The sequence below is a fragment of the Emydura macquarii genome, unplaced genomic scaffold (genome assembly GCF_026122565.2).
Source record: "Emydura macquarii macquarii isolate MOO-44397 ecotype Brisbane River unplaced genomic scaffold, CSIRO-AGI_Emac_v2 contig_1230, whole genome shotgun sequence".
Classification (NCBI taxonomy): Eukaryota; Metazoa; Chordata; order Testudines; family Chelidae; genus Emydura; species Emydura macquarii.
Window position 1 is genome coordinate 5999562 of NW_027131367.1, and position 17201 is coordinate 6016762.

The 17201-nt window shown below is 39.8% G+C and overlaps 1 protein-coding gene across 5 annotated transcripts in view; it reads right to left on the minus strand.

The window, feature by feature from the left end:
- Nucleotides 1-2054: 2054 nt before the first annotated feature.
- CEP112 (centrosomal protein 112) overlaps nucleotides 2055-17201 on the minus strand; it is a 284681-nt gene continuing 269534 nt past the window's right edge. For 4 of the 5 annotated variants that reach the window (XM_067547323.1, XM_067547324.1, XM_067547325.1 and 1 more), the window contains 3 exons: nucleotides 15283-15384; nucleotides 11548-11612; nucleotides 9700-10140 (listed from right to left, as the gene is read on the minus strand). In XM_067547323.1, the coding sequence (XP_067403424.1) occupies nucleotides 10137-10140; nucleotides 11548-11612; nucleotides 15283-15384 (171 nt within the window). In that variant the 3' untranslated portion in view covers nucleotides 9700-10136. Of the gene's footprint in view, nucleotides 2189-9699; nucleotides 10141-11547; nucleotides 11613-15282; nucleotides 15385-17201 lie in introns of those variants that run through there. The other variant, XR_010919549.1, reaches the window with a different exon arrangement.

Below are 17201 nucleotides of genomic sequence, written 5' to 3' on the forward strand. Positions count from 1 at the left end.
GAGTTCTGCTGGGCGAGGGACACATCTAGCCTCTCTGTCGACGTATTATTCAATGGGATGGATTATTAAAAACATTTTAGCAAGCAGAGAAGAGGAATACAAAGTAGCATCAGAGTTATTAGCATAATTGACCCTAGGAATAGTTTGCAAAAACTGTTGATTAATTTGGCTTCTCTGGATATGTTGCAAATTGGTGATGACTGTACTATCAGTGGAGAACTGTAATTTCAAAAGCATTTCCTTGGGGTTTTCCAAAAGACTCAGGTCAACACGGGTGCCAGACTTGTTCTGCTGGTTACTGTGTAAAAGCTTAATCTTTATGGTAAGCTTTCCTGTCTGGCTAATGGGACCCACCTCACAACTTTCATATTGTTAATTGGAATTAAAAGAAGAGGAAAAGCAGGCACTGTACAATTACCTGACAATGAGGTGTGTGTCACTCTAATTCTGCCATTGATTGAGTGCTCTTTGTAGATGCTTTTACCACCTCATTCCCTGTAGCTGGGGTGGAGAATTTCATTTAATCTTCCGGTAACTTCTGTTTCTTCTTGGGAAATCTTGAGTTGGCAGGACTGTCTGTCTACTGTTTGTATCCTAACTGGTGCTGGATTTTTGATGCTTTGTGCTCAGAGTTTCTCAGAACTGACTCCACTAACGTGATAGGTGAGAAAATGGAAGACTGGTCTTTCATTATTTCTGGCCTAGGCACACATGGGATGGTGTTTCATTCGGAAAAGCCTGATTCTGTGAAATTTCCGCTCAGATTTAGAGATCGGCTGGGGTTTGGATACATTCACAAAAGCTGTGGTGAAACCTTTGAAGTCAGTTTTAGAACTTTTTGAAATTGACCCATAACGACTTTTAACTAGTGGTGCCATTGCAACTATATAAATGTATAAAAGGGGCTGTGATGCTATAGAATACTAACCCCTTAACCCAGATTATTGACACTTTTGAGCGATTACAGGCAATCATGTTCAGAGAAATACATGACCAGTAAGTGGAGCTTTCTGAGGGTCTGGCTACACTGAAAACTCACGGCAGGGAAGTCTCAAAACCCAGGTCCTACTGACCCATTCCTTCCCTGGGTTTCAGAGCCTAAGCCTGAAGATCTATATAGCTGTTTTTAATGCCGTAGTGTGAGCCCCATGTGCCTGAGGCCTTGTCTACACTAGCACGGATGCCAGCAAAATTTTGTCGCTCAGAGCTGTGAAAAAATAGACCCCTGAGCGACAAAAGCTTTGTAGGCATGAGCGCTTGTGTAGCTGCGTTATATCAGCGGGAGAGCTCTCTTTAATAATAATAAAGACATAATAAAACCACCTAAACGAGCAGTGGTAGCTATGTCGGTAGGAGAGCATCTCCTGCCGACACAGCGCTGACCACACAAGCTAGCAAATCTTATGTCACTTAGGGGGTTGTTTTTTCACACCCCCGAGCTACAAAAGTTTTGCCGGAATAAGTGCTAGTGTAGACAAGGCCTTCAGGCTGCAGACTCGAGCTCGGAGACTCACTGGTGCCAGTTTTAAAATGCAGTGTGGACATAGCCTGAGTGTTTTATCTGCTTTAGATACTTTATTCTTTAATGAGCCCACTGATGAACAGGTTTCTAGCTATGTAAATGTAACAAGTCATTCTGTAGGCAACTGATTTGGGGCTGAGAACACTTAAAAGACATGAAGAAGGCATTTAGCGGAAATATTTCTCTGCAGATTTGCTTCATGCAGTCAGTCGGCAGGTTTTTAAAATTCACATGGCGTCAGTTTGGTATTTATGAAAATAATCTATTTAAGGTAACCGAACACTGAACACAGGTGGGAACATCTGCAACTCCCGTGAGGTAGGGCACTACTATTATCCCCAATGGACAGAGGGAGATCTGTGGCACAGCGAGATTATGACTTGCCCATGGTCACACAGCAATTCTGTGTCAGAATCCAGATTTCCCAAGTCCCCGATAAGCTCCCTAATGACTGGACAATCCCCTTCTATAAACAGACAAGTAATATTGATTAGAACCAAGCATAGTACTTAGGAAATTACAATTCAAGTTTCCTCACTCAACTTCACCAGTGCAGCTTGATCCCAGCCCACAATTCCCTCTGCTATTCCAGGCCTGAGCCCTCGTATTACAGTGCTGATGCTGTCCTGAGCTGCAGCTCCCCTGCGATTCCAGCCCAGGGTTTCTCTGGAATAAAGAAACAGACAGAAACAATAAGGGCAACTTCTCCTCACTATCTCCCCAAACTTCTTTGCAGTAGCCTTCATGCAAGTGTATTTATTGCTAAAGTGAACAGGTGGTTGAGCTCAGTGGAATAGTAAGAACAGAAGAACGGCCATACTGGGATGACCACAATGGTCCATCTAGCCCAGCATTGGGTCTTCCGACAGTGGCCAGCGTGAGATGTTTCAGAAGGAATGAACAGACAGGGCAATTCATCACGTGATCCAGCCCCTGTCGTCCAGTTGCAGCTTCTGGCAGTCAGAGGTTTAGGGACATCCAGAACATGAGGTTGTGTCCCTGCCCATCTTGGCTAATAGCCATTGATGGACCTGTGCTTCAGGTATTTCTCTAACACAGTTATACTTTTGGCCTTCACAACTTCTCCTGGCAATGAATTCCACAGGTAGACTGTGGATTGTGCGAAGAAGTGCTTGCTTATGTTTGTTTTGAACCTGCTGATGATTAATTTAATTGGGTGACCCCTGGTTCCTGTGTTATTTACCCCTTCACATAACACTTCCCTCTTTGCTTTCTCCACAACACTCATGATTTTATAGACCTGTACCATATCCCCTCTAAGCTGTCTCTTTTCTAAGATGAACAATCCCAACCTTTTCACCCTCTCATCATATGGAAGCTGTTCCATGCCCCTAATCATTCTTGTTGCCCTTCTCTGTACTTTTTCCAATTTTGAGATGGGGCAACCAGAACTGCACACAGTATTCAAGATGTGGGTATACCATGGATTTATATGGTGGCATTATGATATTTTCTGCCTCATTTTCTATCCCTTTGTAACTCTTTGCAATCAGCTTTGGACTTACTATCTTGAGTAATTTTGTATCATCTGCAAACTTTACCACCTCACTATTTACGTTTTTCCATTTACATTATGAATGTTGAACAGCACTGGTCCCAGTACAGCTCCTTGGGCGACATCACTATTTACCTCTGTCCACTGGGAAAACTGACCATTTATTCTTTCCTTTGTTTCCTATCTTTTAATTAGTTACTGATCCATGAGATCCCTCTATTAGTCTGGGGTGCAAGGCATTCATAATGGAGAGCCCCCCCGGAACTTAATTTCCCCCTTTAGAGAACACTGCAAAACCTGTCTAAAAATCTACTTTGTTAGGAGAGGAATAAGGTGAGGTGTGATGGGGAAGGGACATCTCAGGCTTTGTGGGCTGCGGAGCACTTTAATGTTGGCACTGGGTCACACAAAAAGAGTTTGTAATCTTTGAAAGCACAGTATTACATTCTTTATGCACCCAGAGTTTGGGACAGCAGCAGTGATTACGATAATTTATTTATATATATAAGTGCACACACACATGTATAATTTAGGAGTTCTATCCTCTTTCCATCTGAAGATCTCATTGTGCTTTATAAACATTACTTTAGCCTCACAATCTCTTGGAGGAAGCGACTGTTCTCATCCCATTTAAACAGCTTGCCTACCAAGTCTAGGGCAATTAGGAACAGAATTCTGTTCTTCCAATTCTGTGTCTTAAACACAAGATCATCCCTTCCTCTAAAACCAATTTTGGAAAAGCGAAGAACCATCTACTATACTGGAAGGGGGGAGATGGGAGCCCAGTCTGATGTATTTATTTCAGAGAGACCTGTTTAGAACCAGAGTTTCCAATGAATGATCCACATCTGTATTGAAACAAGTCAACTCATTCAACACCAATGAAGCAAACTAGTAGAAGACAAGTGAATGTCCCAAATAGATTCCAGAAGATGTAAGGATACTCCTGAATACAATTAAATGCAGCCCTAATAAAGATTCAGGCTCCAACTTTTTTGAGGGCATGTGTTCATGAAATAAAAATGGGCCCATTAACTTTCCAACAAACAAGAATCCTCTCAGTCAATCTCTTATAAACCCTCTGGTCTATTTTCTTGTTTCAGGAAGCCCATTTGAAGAAAGGAACTTTATGCCATTTTATGCGAGATAATGAAGGTTTCAGTGCTGAGAAAACAAACGGGTCAGTTATGAAGTCCCATTCGTGTGTTGTAGGTTTTGCTCCTTGATCCATTGAAGTTCATATTAAAACTCTTACGGGTCTTCAGTTGGGCAAAGCTTTTGCCCAACAGAATAACCATCCATCAGTCCATTTATTACTGTGCTGTTTGGAATCCTCAGTCTATGCAGCCCCAAAGGCAATAAAAGGATTGTAGTACAAGTACAACTGGAGTATCTAGGAAAACTTTACCCTAATGAACAATCTTGAATGATTTCCTTGGAACTCTACTTGGCGTAAAGAGTTGGTGGCCCTTGAGATTCAAGTGTGGATATCTGCAATGTAGCTGCTGTGTGGAGTTGCTGATTTTAAGTATTAGAGCACACTCTGCCATAACCCAGTGCATTTTACATTGCATTTTACTGGGCAGAGGATTTCCTGCCTGTTGAAGTAGTGGTGGAGGGGAATATAGTTTCTTTGAAAAAAAAAAAAAAAAGAAAAAAAAAGGAAGGATTACTTTGACAGTAATCCACTGTCTCCAAACTAATTTTCTTTCCTTAGAAAAGGTAAAGGTCAATGAAATAAGTCTAATTAAATATGGCTTATTCATAATATTGCAGAGCTCTGGTCTCACTGCACTGCTCAACGGTAAAAGACAAAGACATTAAGTAATATTCTCTATAGGCTCAGGATCACTTTCTCAAATGACAGACTTCTTAAAGAATTAGGAATCCTCTTCTAGATGTCTTGACTAAATCACACTTTTGCAGGAAACATGATGTTTATGGGCATATCTAACTTCACCAACACCCTCCGTGTATCTTGGATTTCCCCACTAGTTAAATGAAGAACCTGGCATAAAAGTAACCATCAAAATTCCACTGTCCAAAGTCATTTACAGTTGTAGGACATTTCCAATTATGTAGGAAAGGGAATGAGAGAAAGAGAGGAAAAGAAAGGAGGGTGGATATCAAAAGGAATGGAACTGGTTCCAGATTAACCAACATGGGGTGAAATCCTGCTTCCACTGAAGTCAATGACAAAACTCTCATTGAATTGAAAGGAGCCAGAATTTCATCCTAGGTCACGATCTTGAAATATTTTCTTAGGCGAAACCTGACTAATTCGAATTCAGTGGCAGTTTTACATGAATAACCCTAAATCTGGCTCCCACTGAAGGAGTGGTAGTTTTGTATCAAATTCAGTGGGAGCAAAGTTTGGTCCTAAGTGAGCAAATCTGAGAAATAGAAGCTAGTAAGTTAAAAATGTTGCAAGTTTAACTTATCTACCAAGTGTGAGACATAACTATTCTATTACTTAACTCACTCTATGAGAATGGCCATGTATATTTAATTGCTTTTAGCCCTGAACAATAAAACAAATCTTTCATGTACATTCTGATGTATCAGCTCCCATTTTAAATGTATATTCTTCCCCTCCCACTAAGCTATAGGCCTTTTGAACCCATGGAATAATGAGGAGTCAGCTGAAGACAGGGCCTTTTTCTATACAGATATTGTCCAAATCCCACTGAAAATCAATGTGGATTGGACACTCAACTCCCTTAGGCCTCTTTGAAAATCCCTGCCTTAATGTTAAATATACATTGGTCTGTAAGAACACAAACCCCTGATACTAGCAGCAACAATAAGTTCAAAAGATTTTTGGGTAGCAGAGAGGCAGGAAGACTAAGCAGTTTATAATGCTGAAGTGTTACTAAGGAAGGCCTCAGGCCTGACTCTGATACACTTTACACTTGCACCATTTTAATGCCAGTGTAGCTCCACCGACTTCAAGAGTTACTTCTGATTTACACTAGAGCGAGGCTGTCTACACTGTGGGCGGCAAAGTCACCGCTGTCAGATCGACTTATCTGGATCGACTGAGCGATCAGTGAAGACCCGCTCAGTTGATCCAGAAGTCGACGCTGTTAATCCACCCCCGCAAGCGGCACAGTGCAGTGAAGACGGCGTGCAGAAAAGAAGCACAGCACTCAATGGAGTTACGCAAGATTTCTGCGTAGTTTGCGTAACTCCCGTTGTCTACCGCCAAATCGCCGGGATAAGTGTAGACCAAGCCTAAGAGAGATAAGAACAAGGCCCCAATCCTGTAATACCAGTGGCTAAACAACTGATCATCATGTGCTGTCATAGTGTACAATGCAGCACTTACTGGTAGAGATTGATTTGTTAATGGCTGTTGGTAGAAATACACTGGTCTGTATGATGGTTTTCCACCACCTGATTATTAACATCCCTTTGATTATTTCAAAGATTAATATTATTTGATAAAGTAATATAAAATCTGAGTGTAAATGTGTCAAATGAAAATTCAAGTTCCTTTGCTGTGAATAACAGAATTATGAGAAGTCACAAAAAAGCCTCCATTCCCCATATTTTATCAGTGTCCCCTGGAAGGAAGAAATGTACCCAGACACTGGTAACCAAGCATAGCAGTTTATAGGCTAAAACCCTGCATCAAAAGACAGAGGGGGACCTGAAACACTCACAAATAGTAAAGCAAGCGCACTACACAAGACCTGCACTCCTTTATGTTATGATAGTTCATTATAATGAAAGGCATTGATCATGTTGGAGCAACAAATGGTAAATAAATGAGATTTTGAAGTACAGACTTGGTGGTCTGGCTCATATATTACTTCTAATTCTCAAACTTCACATATCACGACTGTGTAATTGCTCTGTAAGAGCCTGATATTACAAAATGTTACACAGGTTCTCTCTCATGTGAGATCACATTTGCAGGATTGGACCCATAATCAGCTTCCTCAATGCTTATCATCTACACAAGTAATTTCAAATGTAGGGAAAAAGTTTTACTTAATTATCTTCTTTTCCTGGCTTGAACTGACCAACAGTGTATCTTTCACTGGCTTTATCAAAGAAGCTGCCAGCACATCCAATTTTAAGTGGGCTTTAGTTGGTGGACTTAAAACCGATTGTGCATTTTAGTTTCAATAACTTGCAATTTCTGCACTCTTTGATAATACACTTTAAAGAGCAAACCTTCTTTAATGACAAGGTTTAAAAGAAACGACATTTCTGAACAAAATATCAAAGCTGAGAAAAGACAGTTCTTTAAAAAAAAGAAAGCATGACTTAAAATGACCTTGTGTTCCGAAACTTTTTCATACGATACTTGATGTTTTATCTTCCCTTTCTACCATCAGAATGAGACCTAGTAAAATTCCTTAGAGCCTACTGCCCTCAATGAATTGTGATTTAGGAGGGACTTGTATTGCATTAAGATAATTATAAAAATCAGATCCCTGGTACATTCTCCATTAAAACTACTTATCATTGGGGCTGTATATGTTCTTCAAAAAAGCCAGTGTAACTTTTAACACTACAGGATATTAGTGATCACAAATATTTTATTCCGGTCACAATGAGTCTTCTCTATTAGGAGCAAAGCCATTTCTCAGTCTGAAACAGCATGAAACATTGCTGTTGTTTGTACAGGGTATGGGGAAGTAACATAAGAGCATCCGTTATGCTGGGGGAAAACAAAACAAAACAAACCCTTACAATTAAAGCACTGTTGTAGAACAAAGTGAAGAGATTGAATGGAGGGTGGGGGTTTGATCCCTTTTCTTCCAACTTTAAGAGAAATAAACATTTGTTCAATGTATCACAAGAACTGTGAGCGGCTGTGAAACAAAGTCTAACCTTGATAAAGGCAAGGACTCCCTCACTACTGGTGAATGATCTGATGTCCTTTTTTATTATTTGTGCAATTTTATACTGAATTAAACAATCATCTCTCTTCTACTGAAAAAAAATCAGTAAAATAACAACACACGAATACAGCTGATATCAAGCTACAAAGAAGCCTGCTTTGCTACAGCTTCTTTACTGGTTTATCTTTCCCTTGCCTCCAAAGTGACTTCTCCTTATGGTGAGATCATCTCAATTTTAAAACACTCAAATTGACCAAGCTTTGCTTTTCTCCCCCATTCTTAAAGTGTTTGTTGAAATCATCACTATTAGGAATCCATTTCCTTGGTACACACAGTGAAATTCAAAGCTACATTCAGTTAGTCTGCTCAGAGATCCTTGTGCAGAGGAAGTTACGTGCATTAGTTTGGCTACTCCACTGATTTCAAGAGCCTATAACCACTTTGATAAGTGCAAAAATATTAGCAGTATGCAATCATCAGAAACACCTCATTTCACTTGTGCTTCAGAAAAGAGCCTTCATCATAAAATATGCTTCTATTTCAGACCCAACACAAAGCAATTTACAAAAGATAATCCACTCAGTTCATCGTCTGCAACTCAGTGAACTCTTCAAATTTCTTCTGAAGACGTAATGTTGCCGTATGTCTTTCTGAGTAAACAGTTTTTAATTTTTCTATTCACAATGAATTAAATGTATCACATCATTGCTAGTAAGTGTAGCACATCACTGCTAGTAAAACATGCCATCGCCCAAGGCAGGGCTTAGTGGAACCTGCTGTATCACTTCTCTGAATCTGAGTGCTGTGATGAACCCTCACCGATAAGCAGAGTGATCACTAATTGATTCAGAGAAGGTAGAAAACCTGTAGCTCAGCCAAGGAGGGGCACAGGCCAGGACCAGTTTCACAATTAAGAAAGCACCAAGCAGAGGTGGAGAGGTGATATGTGGGAAGGAAGGGTGACATCTGACGGAAAGTTGCCTCTCCCAATGGTCCTGCTGCCAAGAGGTGGAGGTGGGTGTAATCTGGTCTGCCAGCAAGTTTCCTCCTTCATTTACAGTATCTAGATGCCAGAAGGCAGACACTGGAGCAGCCTGTGAGCTGGAGACTTAGCAGGGAAGACACAGTGCCCCAAGTGGTCAGTTGCATTGCTGTTACTTAACACCACAGCTCTTTTCACCATCAGATCTCTTCACAAACAGTAATACAGGACTGCTCACACTGCCCTCATGAAGAAGGTATACAAGTATTATCATCACCTTTTATCACTGACAGGGAGAAGTTCAATAATTTGTCCAAGGCCATAGTCAGTGAATTTTTGTCTCCATATCCTGTGGCCAGGTCCCTAACTATGTCATGTTTGCCAGAGGTACTCTTAGGAAAAAACAGCTGGTTTCTTATATTCCTCACTTCTCAGTTTGTGGATTAAAACCAGCTAGTAATGGCCCTTCTTGAACAATGTGATACTTGAAGTTCAGCACATATGTTTTTGCAGAACAGGGGCCCTTATTTGCCTTTTATCTCTACAAAATGCACCACATGATGCAATGCGTTTTCATAGTGTCCTGTGGCTGCCTAGCGTATGTGATGCCCACTGATGACCCATCCAGGCCATTAATCAGAATAGCCACTGCACGCAGCATTTGTGGAGTTTTCATAGTCATAACAGAATTTTTCCCTGTGAATACATCATGGGGTATTTTCCAAGTGCAAAAGATGTGAAACCGTCACAAACATCATGACTATTTCACCAAATAAAATGTTCAGGGACCGCAAACAATGTCAAAACAAAAAAAAATACAAAATAATATTTTAATGTTATGTAAACATATGAACATGAAAACAATGTAAAATATGTTAAAAAATATCTTGAACAATAATAATAATAGAAACATGATTTTATCATGTGTAAAAGTGAATAAAAATTATATTAGGAAGTAATAACAAAACCAACAGTAGAGGGAATTAGGTTTTGCAATAAGTAAATTGAGCACACACACAAACACGCTTAATATATCAAAATTGTAAATCTGTAATAAGATAATGGTAAAAAATAATTCAAGTAAGATACAACTCAAAAAATACTGGCATGAACGATGGATGTGCTTTCAGGAGCTTAATTACATTTTCTATGCTAACAAAAACAGCCACTGATCTCACAGTTCAATTGACAAGATCCAAATCTTCAAACCTGCTGAAAGAAGTCCATTTGTCACTTGAACAAACTCATCTGCTCCAGCAGTTACCTAAAAACGAAAATGTTCTCCTTAGTTATAGCTTACTATTATTTGTATTACAAAGTGCCCATAGGCATGAATCAGGCCCCTTTATGCTAGGCATTGAACACATATATATCACAGTCAGTCCCTGCGTTGAAGAGCTTACCAAATATCCCCAAGCACAACATTAATGAAGGATAATGGGGTCTGCCAAAGAGCCAGTGTGAAGATAATTCTTGACCAAAAAAAAAAAAGTGAGCAAAATTCTGGCCCGATTCTCCATTAACCACAGCACAAGTAGTAGCAGTACAAGCTTCTTCTCCAAACTAGGCTGCCAATGTGGTTTAATCTTAGGTATATCCTATGGAATTCTATGGTAAAGTTAATTCTCTTCTATTGAGAGAGGCACTAAAATAATTACACATAAGCCACGTTCAGATGTGTTGCTCAACTTTTGGTCACTAGTGACCGTCTACCATTACCAACCTCTCGTTACTCATCTAGTGCTCTCTGTGTGAAGACACTGTCTGACAAGCTCAGTGGAAACTTTTGGGCCAAAAGCATTGCTGTGTTATTCTACTGTTGTCAATGGAGATACACTAGAGATAAATTTGAATCAATATATTTATCTGACAATGTTCCTATAATATTAGGTACAGAACCAAAAATCTCAGGGAGATAGTACTAGCACACACGCGCACACTCACACACCCGCTCTTGCAGCGGTACATATTTTATCATCAGTCTTAGCTACAAATATCCAAAATGTTAAAAAGTCCTTTTAAGATTCATATTTTCAGGCTAGTTTTTAGATCTTAGATGGTTTTCATTCAAATATCTGCTGTTTACATGTGCACATCCTGTTCTTTGCAGAAATCCTCATGTGATATATACAATTATCAATGAACCCTATAAGGACCAAAAAACCTCAGTGACTTTGCTTGGAAGTTTCCTTTTTCCCAACCATCCATGTGAATCATTTACTCTAAGGGCCCAGAGAATCTTTTTATTGTTGTTGCAACACTTTTAGTCTTTATTTTGGATGGCGCAAATGTCTGAAACAAAGCTAAAGCTCATGAAGATCCTGTACTTTGAAGCTGTTATCTGGGATAGTAAGAATTGCATCATCGTTTTCTATCTTTAAAAGAAGGCAGCTTCACCACAGACATGCAGCTGTGCAGTGTGCTACTGTCTCATCCGAAAAGGCCCAGACTTGTATGGCACCTGCAAGTTCTCTAATCTAGCTCGAATAGTACTGACTAAGCATTGTGGTTAGAAGCGTTGGGTAACTTCTCAAAGACACTCTGTTTACTGAAAATAAGGTTCTTTTTAAACTGCAACCATATGTAAGCATTTTAATTAAGCTGTAAAACTTTAATAACTGAGACCCACAAGTGTGAAATGGTACAAATTGATGAGAAGATACTCATTTACCTTCTGGTGTGGTACACATTCAGTTCTTCCTGTAGGACAGATGCTCTCTTCTGCAGAAAGTTTACCTACAAAATACATCCCACATAAAAGTGGTGTACAAAATTTTAATGAATTATTTGGTACTAGTTTCACAGAGAATGACTGTACTGTCTAAAGCCTGGTTTACGCTGGCTACACAAACCACCGTAGCACCTTAGTCGTGAGCTGGATTTAAGCATGATGCTTGACCGAAAGTTGATAGCGTGGTTTCCCTGTCCTGTGTACCCATAGCATTAATCCTGCACCCTGTTCACTCAGTCAGGAGCCAAGGGAGCCAAGACAACTTTTTGGACTCAGAACTATACTGGATAATGTAGCATGTGGACTAAACATGAGACTAAGAATCTGAGTTCAAATCCCAGCTCTGATGCGGAGAACTTGAGCAAATCAGTTCACTTCTCTACCTCAGCTTCCTCATCTGAAATATGGTGAAAACAATATTCCACTGTCTGAAGGTGAATGTGAGAGAATTAATGCCTTTATTAAGCAGTGCAACCACTTAGGACAGCTGACAAGGAGCTCATGGGGGTGGGCACAGAACAATTGGGGCAACGCATTTTAAACTTTAGTAAAGTTTTAGAAAACTTTGCTGAGCAGTGAATATTTCTTAGTTGTTCATTTTTAACAGTACATGGTCCCTCGCCCCCCAGGAACAATTAATAATCCTGACAGGTGCAAGGATTCCACTGCCGCCGCCCTCTGATGTTTTCAAACAGGAATTTCAACTATTTTCAAAGACGAGGACACCTGTGCTTCAGAAGAGAACCCTGCTTTACTGAATGCTTTGTGACTACTGCATATTGCTGCAAATGCAGCCGGCAGCTATGTGTTTCTGGGTTAACACCCAGTTTTAGGAGTCTGGAGTTACTTTTAGTCCTTTGAAATGCTGCTGATCCTAAAAGAAGCCCTGCAGGTGTATATCAGTTTCAATTTTAAAAAACAAAACTCACTGTAAGGTGAGGATTTTATATCTGTCCCAACAGAGTGCTTCCTACCAGACAAACTTAACAGTAAACCATACTTTTAAAATGGCCTTTTACTAGCAACTGGAAATAGGTTGCCGTGGTAGATCCTTAACCCTTCATTGTTCTGCAATGACTTTAATTAGATTAAACATCACTACCACGGGAAAATCCTTTACATCCAATAAATAAATATCTGCAATTGTAACTTTTAATTTGTGTCACCATTAGCATGTGGGAATATAAAGCTCTCTTTTATGGAAATTTCATATTTCTGTTAAAGATAGACATTGCCAAGGGAAATTCCCTTGCATAACAAAAAATGAAACAAACTAATCTTTATGCATTATAAACAGAGAATGTAAATAAATTAAATTAACAACTATTTCCAGAGGGACAGATGTGTGACAGGGAGATGGAGAGTGTGTATATCTATATCAGCTTGTACCATGTTTCTTGGAAATTATGTGGGTCTATGTAATTTCTTATGCACCAAAGTCTATAAGTAGTTTTATGATTTTAAGTAACAACCTCATTGCACCAAATAAATCTAAGCCAACAAAATCTTTGACTTTTGCATGGAAAAACTAACTTGCTTAACATCTCTGACACCAGTTTAACCTTTCAATTCCCCCCCAAATCTTTGGCATTTCATGAACATATGCACATATTGGCATTTCAAATGACTCCAAGTGGATCATGAATGGCTCCTGAAGGATTCTGCTCCTTAGAGTGGAGTTTGTACATCCCAACATCACCATAAATACCATATATTTATAAAATCAAAGAGATGTAGGGTGGAAGGGATCTAGAAGTCATGTAGTCCATCCCCCATGCACAGGCAGAACCCAGTATACCTAGAACATCCCTGACAGTTGTTTGTCTAATCTGTTCTTTAAAACCTCCAAGATTGGGAATCCACAATCTCCTTTTGTAACCTATTCCAAGTACTTAACTATCCTTATCATTAGACAGTTTTCTCTAATATCTAACCTAAATCTCCCTTGCTGCAGATTAAGCCCATTAATTCTTGACCTAACTTCAGTGGACATGGAGAATAATTTATCACAGTCCTTTTTCTAACAGCCCTTAACATATTTGAAGACCTATCCGATCCCCCCTTTGTCTTCTTTCTCAAGACTAAACATGCCCAGTTTTTTAAATCTTTCCTCATAGGTCAGGTTTTCTAAACCTTTTATCATCTTTGTTGCTCTTCTCTGGACTCTCTCCCGTTTGTCCACGTTTCCCAAAGTGCAGCACCCAGAATTGGACACTACTCCAGCTGAGGCCTCAACGGCACCTAATCAACAGCAACAGTTACCCCCCATATCTTACATACGACATTCCTGTGAATACACCCCAGAATATTAGCCTTATTTGCAAATGCATTACATCAGTGACTCGTAATCAATTTGTCATCCACTATAACCCCCAGGTCCTTTTCAGCAGTACTTTCCCCATTTTGTAGTGGTGCATTTGATTTTTCCTTCCCAAATGCAGTACTTTGCACCTGTCTTTACTGAATTTCATCTTACTGATTTCATCTTATTTAATTTGTTACGTTAATTTTGAAATCTAATGCTGTTCTCCAAAATGCTTCCAACCCCTTCTAACTTGTTGTTATCCGCACGTTTCATACCTATATTCTCCACTCCATTAACCAAGTCATTAATGAAAATATTGAGTTCTGTCGGACTCAGGACTGCCCCCTGCAGGATCATGCTTGGTAAACCCTCCCTGTTTGACAGCGAACTGGTTAACTTCTGAGTAAGGTCTTTCAACCAGTTCTGCACCCTCCTTATAGTAATTTAATCAAGATCACATTTCTCTTATTTGCTTACGAGAATGTCATGTGAGGCAGGCTGTGTCAAAATCCTCACTAAAATCAAGATATATCACCTCTACTGCTTCCGAACTATCCACTAGGTCAATAAGCTTCTTTTTTTTTTTTTTTAAACATAATTAGTCAATGGTTTGAGAAAGAAAAACCTATCGCTATAAGCAAGTGACATTTAACAATTTGTCTTCATCATTACTATTCATACATCTAAGTGCTTCCACTCAGATTGATTTACAGCTTCGTAGATTTCAAGGCCAGAAAGAACCATCTAGTTTTATCTAATGCATAACACAGGTCACAGGATTTCCTGAGTTAATTCCTGATTCAAATCCAAACCAAAATGTTGTGTGGTACCAAGTCAAATGCCTTTGAGAATATATCATATCAACACTATTACCTTTGTCAACCAAACTTGGAATTAATACAATGGGCTTTTGAGGCAGTACCTAGAAAAGCAAAGGGCTGCTTTAGATTGCAGGCCGCAAAGGAAACAAAAGGATTCCACCAGTGCATGCTGAACAGTTTCTTTTGGAGAAACACTCGGATAATAAACAGTTGCTCACCGTACCCTGTCTTGAACAGGTTATTCTTGAAAAAAGGTAAAAAAGCGAAAAACATCATTGCTGATTTTATTTTCTACTGTCAGCAAGCATTTGAGGTAAATCCCTTGGATCAAGAGAAATGACTCTTTGCCTAGACACATGAGGGAATTGGGGGAGCTGGGGGAATCCTAGAAGAAGGGGGATAGTGTGATAAGCACTGGACTCTTGCTACAGTTTGTCACTGACCTCAGTCCAATATTGCTAAATTTAATGCAGTCATAGTTTCCTTTATAAAAGAGACGTATTCTATCTAAACCCTACAATTGGAGACAACTGAATGCTGATATTTTACCTGAGATTTTAAAGATGCAATGGTGTCTTCGAGTTCCTGTCTCAGAGATGCTGGCATCAGACCTTTGAGTTTGGTTTCATATTCTTGTCGTATGTACGTCACCTGAAATGGAATAAAGAGCTATCAATGGCAGATAACCAATTTGGGGAGCAGGAGAGAATCTTCACAGCCAGCTTCTTCTCAGAGCAGCGTTTCCCAATTTGGTGGCCAGAACAAGACTAATTTGGGGGAGGGGCAGAGAGGTGGGAGGGCACAGAGCTGAGGAGGGAATCAGTCTGGATGAAGAAAGCTGCGAGAGCGCAGATCCACCCGCCGTCATCACACTTGGACACTGCAAACATGCTGCCACCTTCGCAAGTACAGTGGTAGGCAGCTCCTCAATGTCACCCACCTTCCCTCTCTGCTCCTGCTGTAGTTCTTATTACACAGCTCAGCATTGTCTGGCACTGGTTGCCATCCCCAGGGCCATGCAGAATTCTGGTGAGTGGGAGAATATGGAGGGGTCCTGCTGTACTGGGGGGGGGGCATGGAGAGGAGAAAGTGTCCCCAAAAACACATAAAGGAGCAAAAGAGAAAAGAAAAGAAGTGAGGAAAAACGGGCAGGAAAAGGAGACATTGTAGGGGCTTGTTAGGACAGGGTGTAAGGACAAAGGAAGAGCCACGGGGCTATCTCCCACTTCACAGCCACTGAAGTCAATGGGAGCCCTCCTGTTGCCTTCAGCAGGACTTCGCTTAGGCCCACAGGTGTTTCTTGTGTCTTACTCCTAATATACGAGATGAAATAACTGTATCCAGGATTTTTTTAAACACTTTGAAGTTAAGAAGTTTTGTAAGGAGGAATATTGTGTGTTTATGGGTATAACTATGTTTTATTTAAAGCATGGCATTTCTTGGACTTCATTCCAGGGCTCTTAATGCCCTCCAGCTTAATGATGCAGTCAGAATAGTCACATCCCCACCTAGATATTTTGAGGATCTTGCCTTACTTGTTATTACATGGAAGATTTGGAAGACATGCCTTGCCCTCTTCACAGCTCATTTTTCTGCCAAATTCACTGCAGCTGAGTCAAAATTACTATTTTTCTAGCTAAGCTCTAAGAATATTAACTTGAGTAGGACCAAAAGCTGTCTCTTGAAATGATTATTCTCTTTTACAGTAATTTCTAGGCACATTATCTGACACTACAGCAATCTCCACATGCTTTTGCTTTCTGCTTGACCTTTCTCTTTTGGCTGCAATGAATTCAAGACCCTGTTGGAGATTCAAACACTCAAAGAGATTTCTAAAATGTTTGGAGTTGGAATGATTCTGTGGACATCTTCAAAAGACCAGTGTCTGATCTCCTTATTCATGATTAAGGCTATCAATCAAGGAAATATTACCACTCTAGCACCTCATCCCTGCATATGCTTAAAAATATCACTCAAAAGTTTTGTCCCTATTCTAACTAGATGGAGAATCATGAATTGATTTTTGTCTACATAAATGATCACCAGTCTTGGAGAGATGGATTCAATGCCAATTGAAGTCAATGGAAGGACTCTTTATTAGCTTCAGTGAGCACTGTCAGGCTCTTTAAATATGAAAAGGGTTTGTAACTTCCAAAAAGAAATAGCAATGAGAGTGCAAAAAATTATTTTTAAACTTTCAAAAAGAAGGTGGATAAACAAAGGCTGAAGTAAAGGAATTCTATGCTATTGTATTGGGGGTTTCTGACGTCTATATGCACTGCTATCATGTCATCTTTGGCCATCAGAAGTGCCCATATCTGAATGTCACATGCACTTTGAGACTAATTTATACATGTTAAGGAAAAAGAATATCACCAGCTGCAGTCATCATGTTCTAATAATTTTTATACTTAATTTTCCCCTTTTTTAATTAGTATTTTAACCAATTCCCCATCTACAACTGAAAA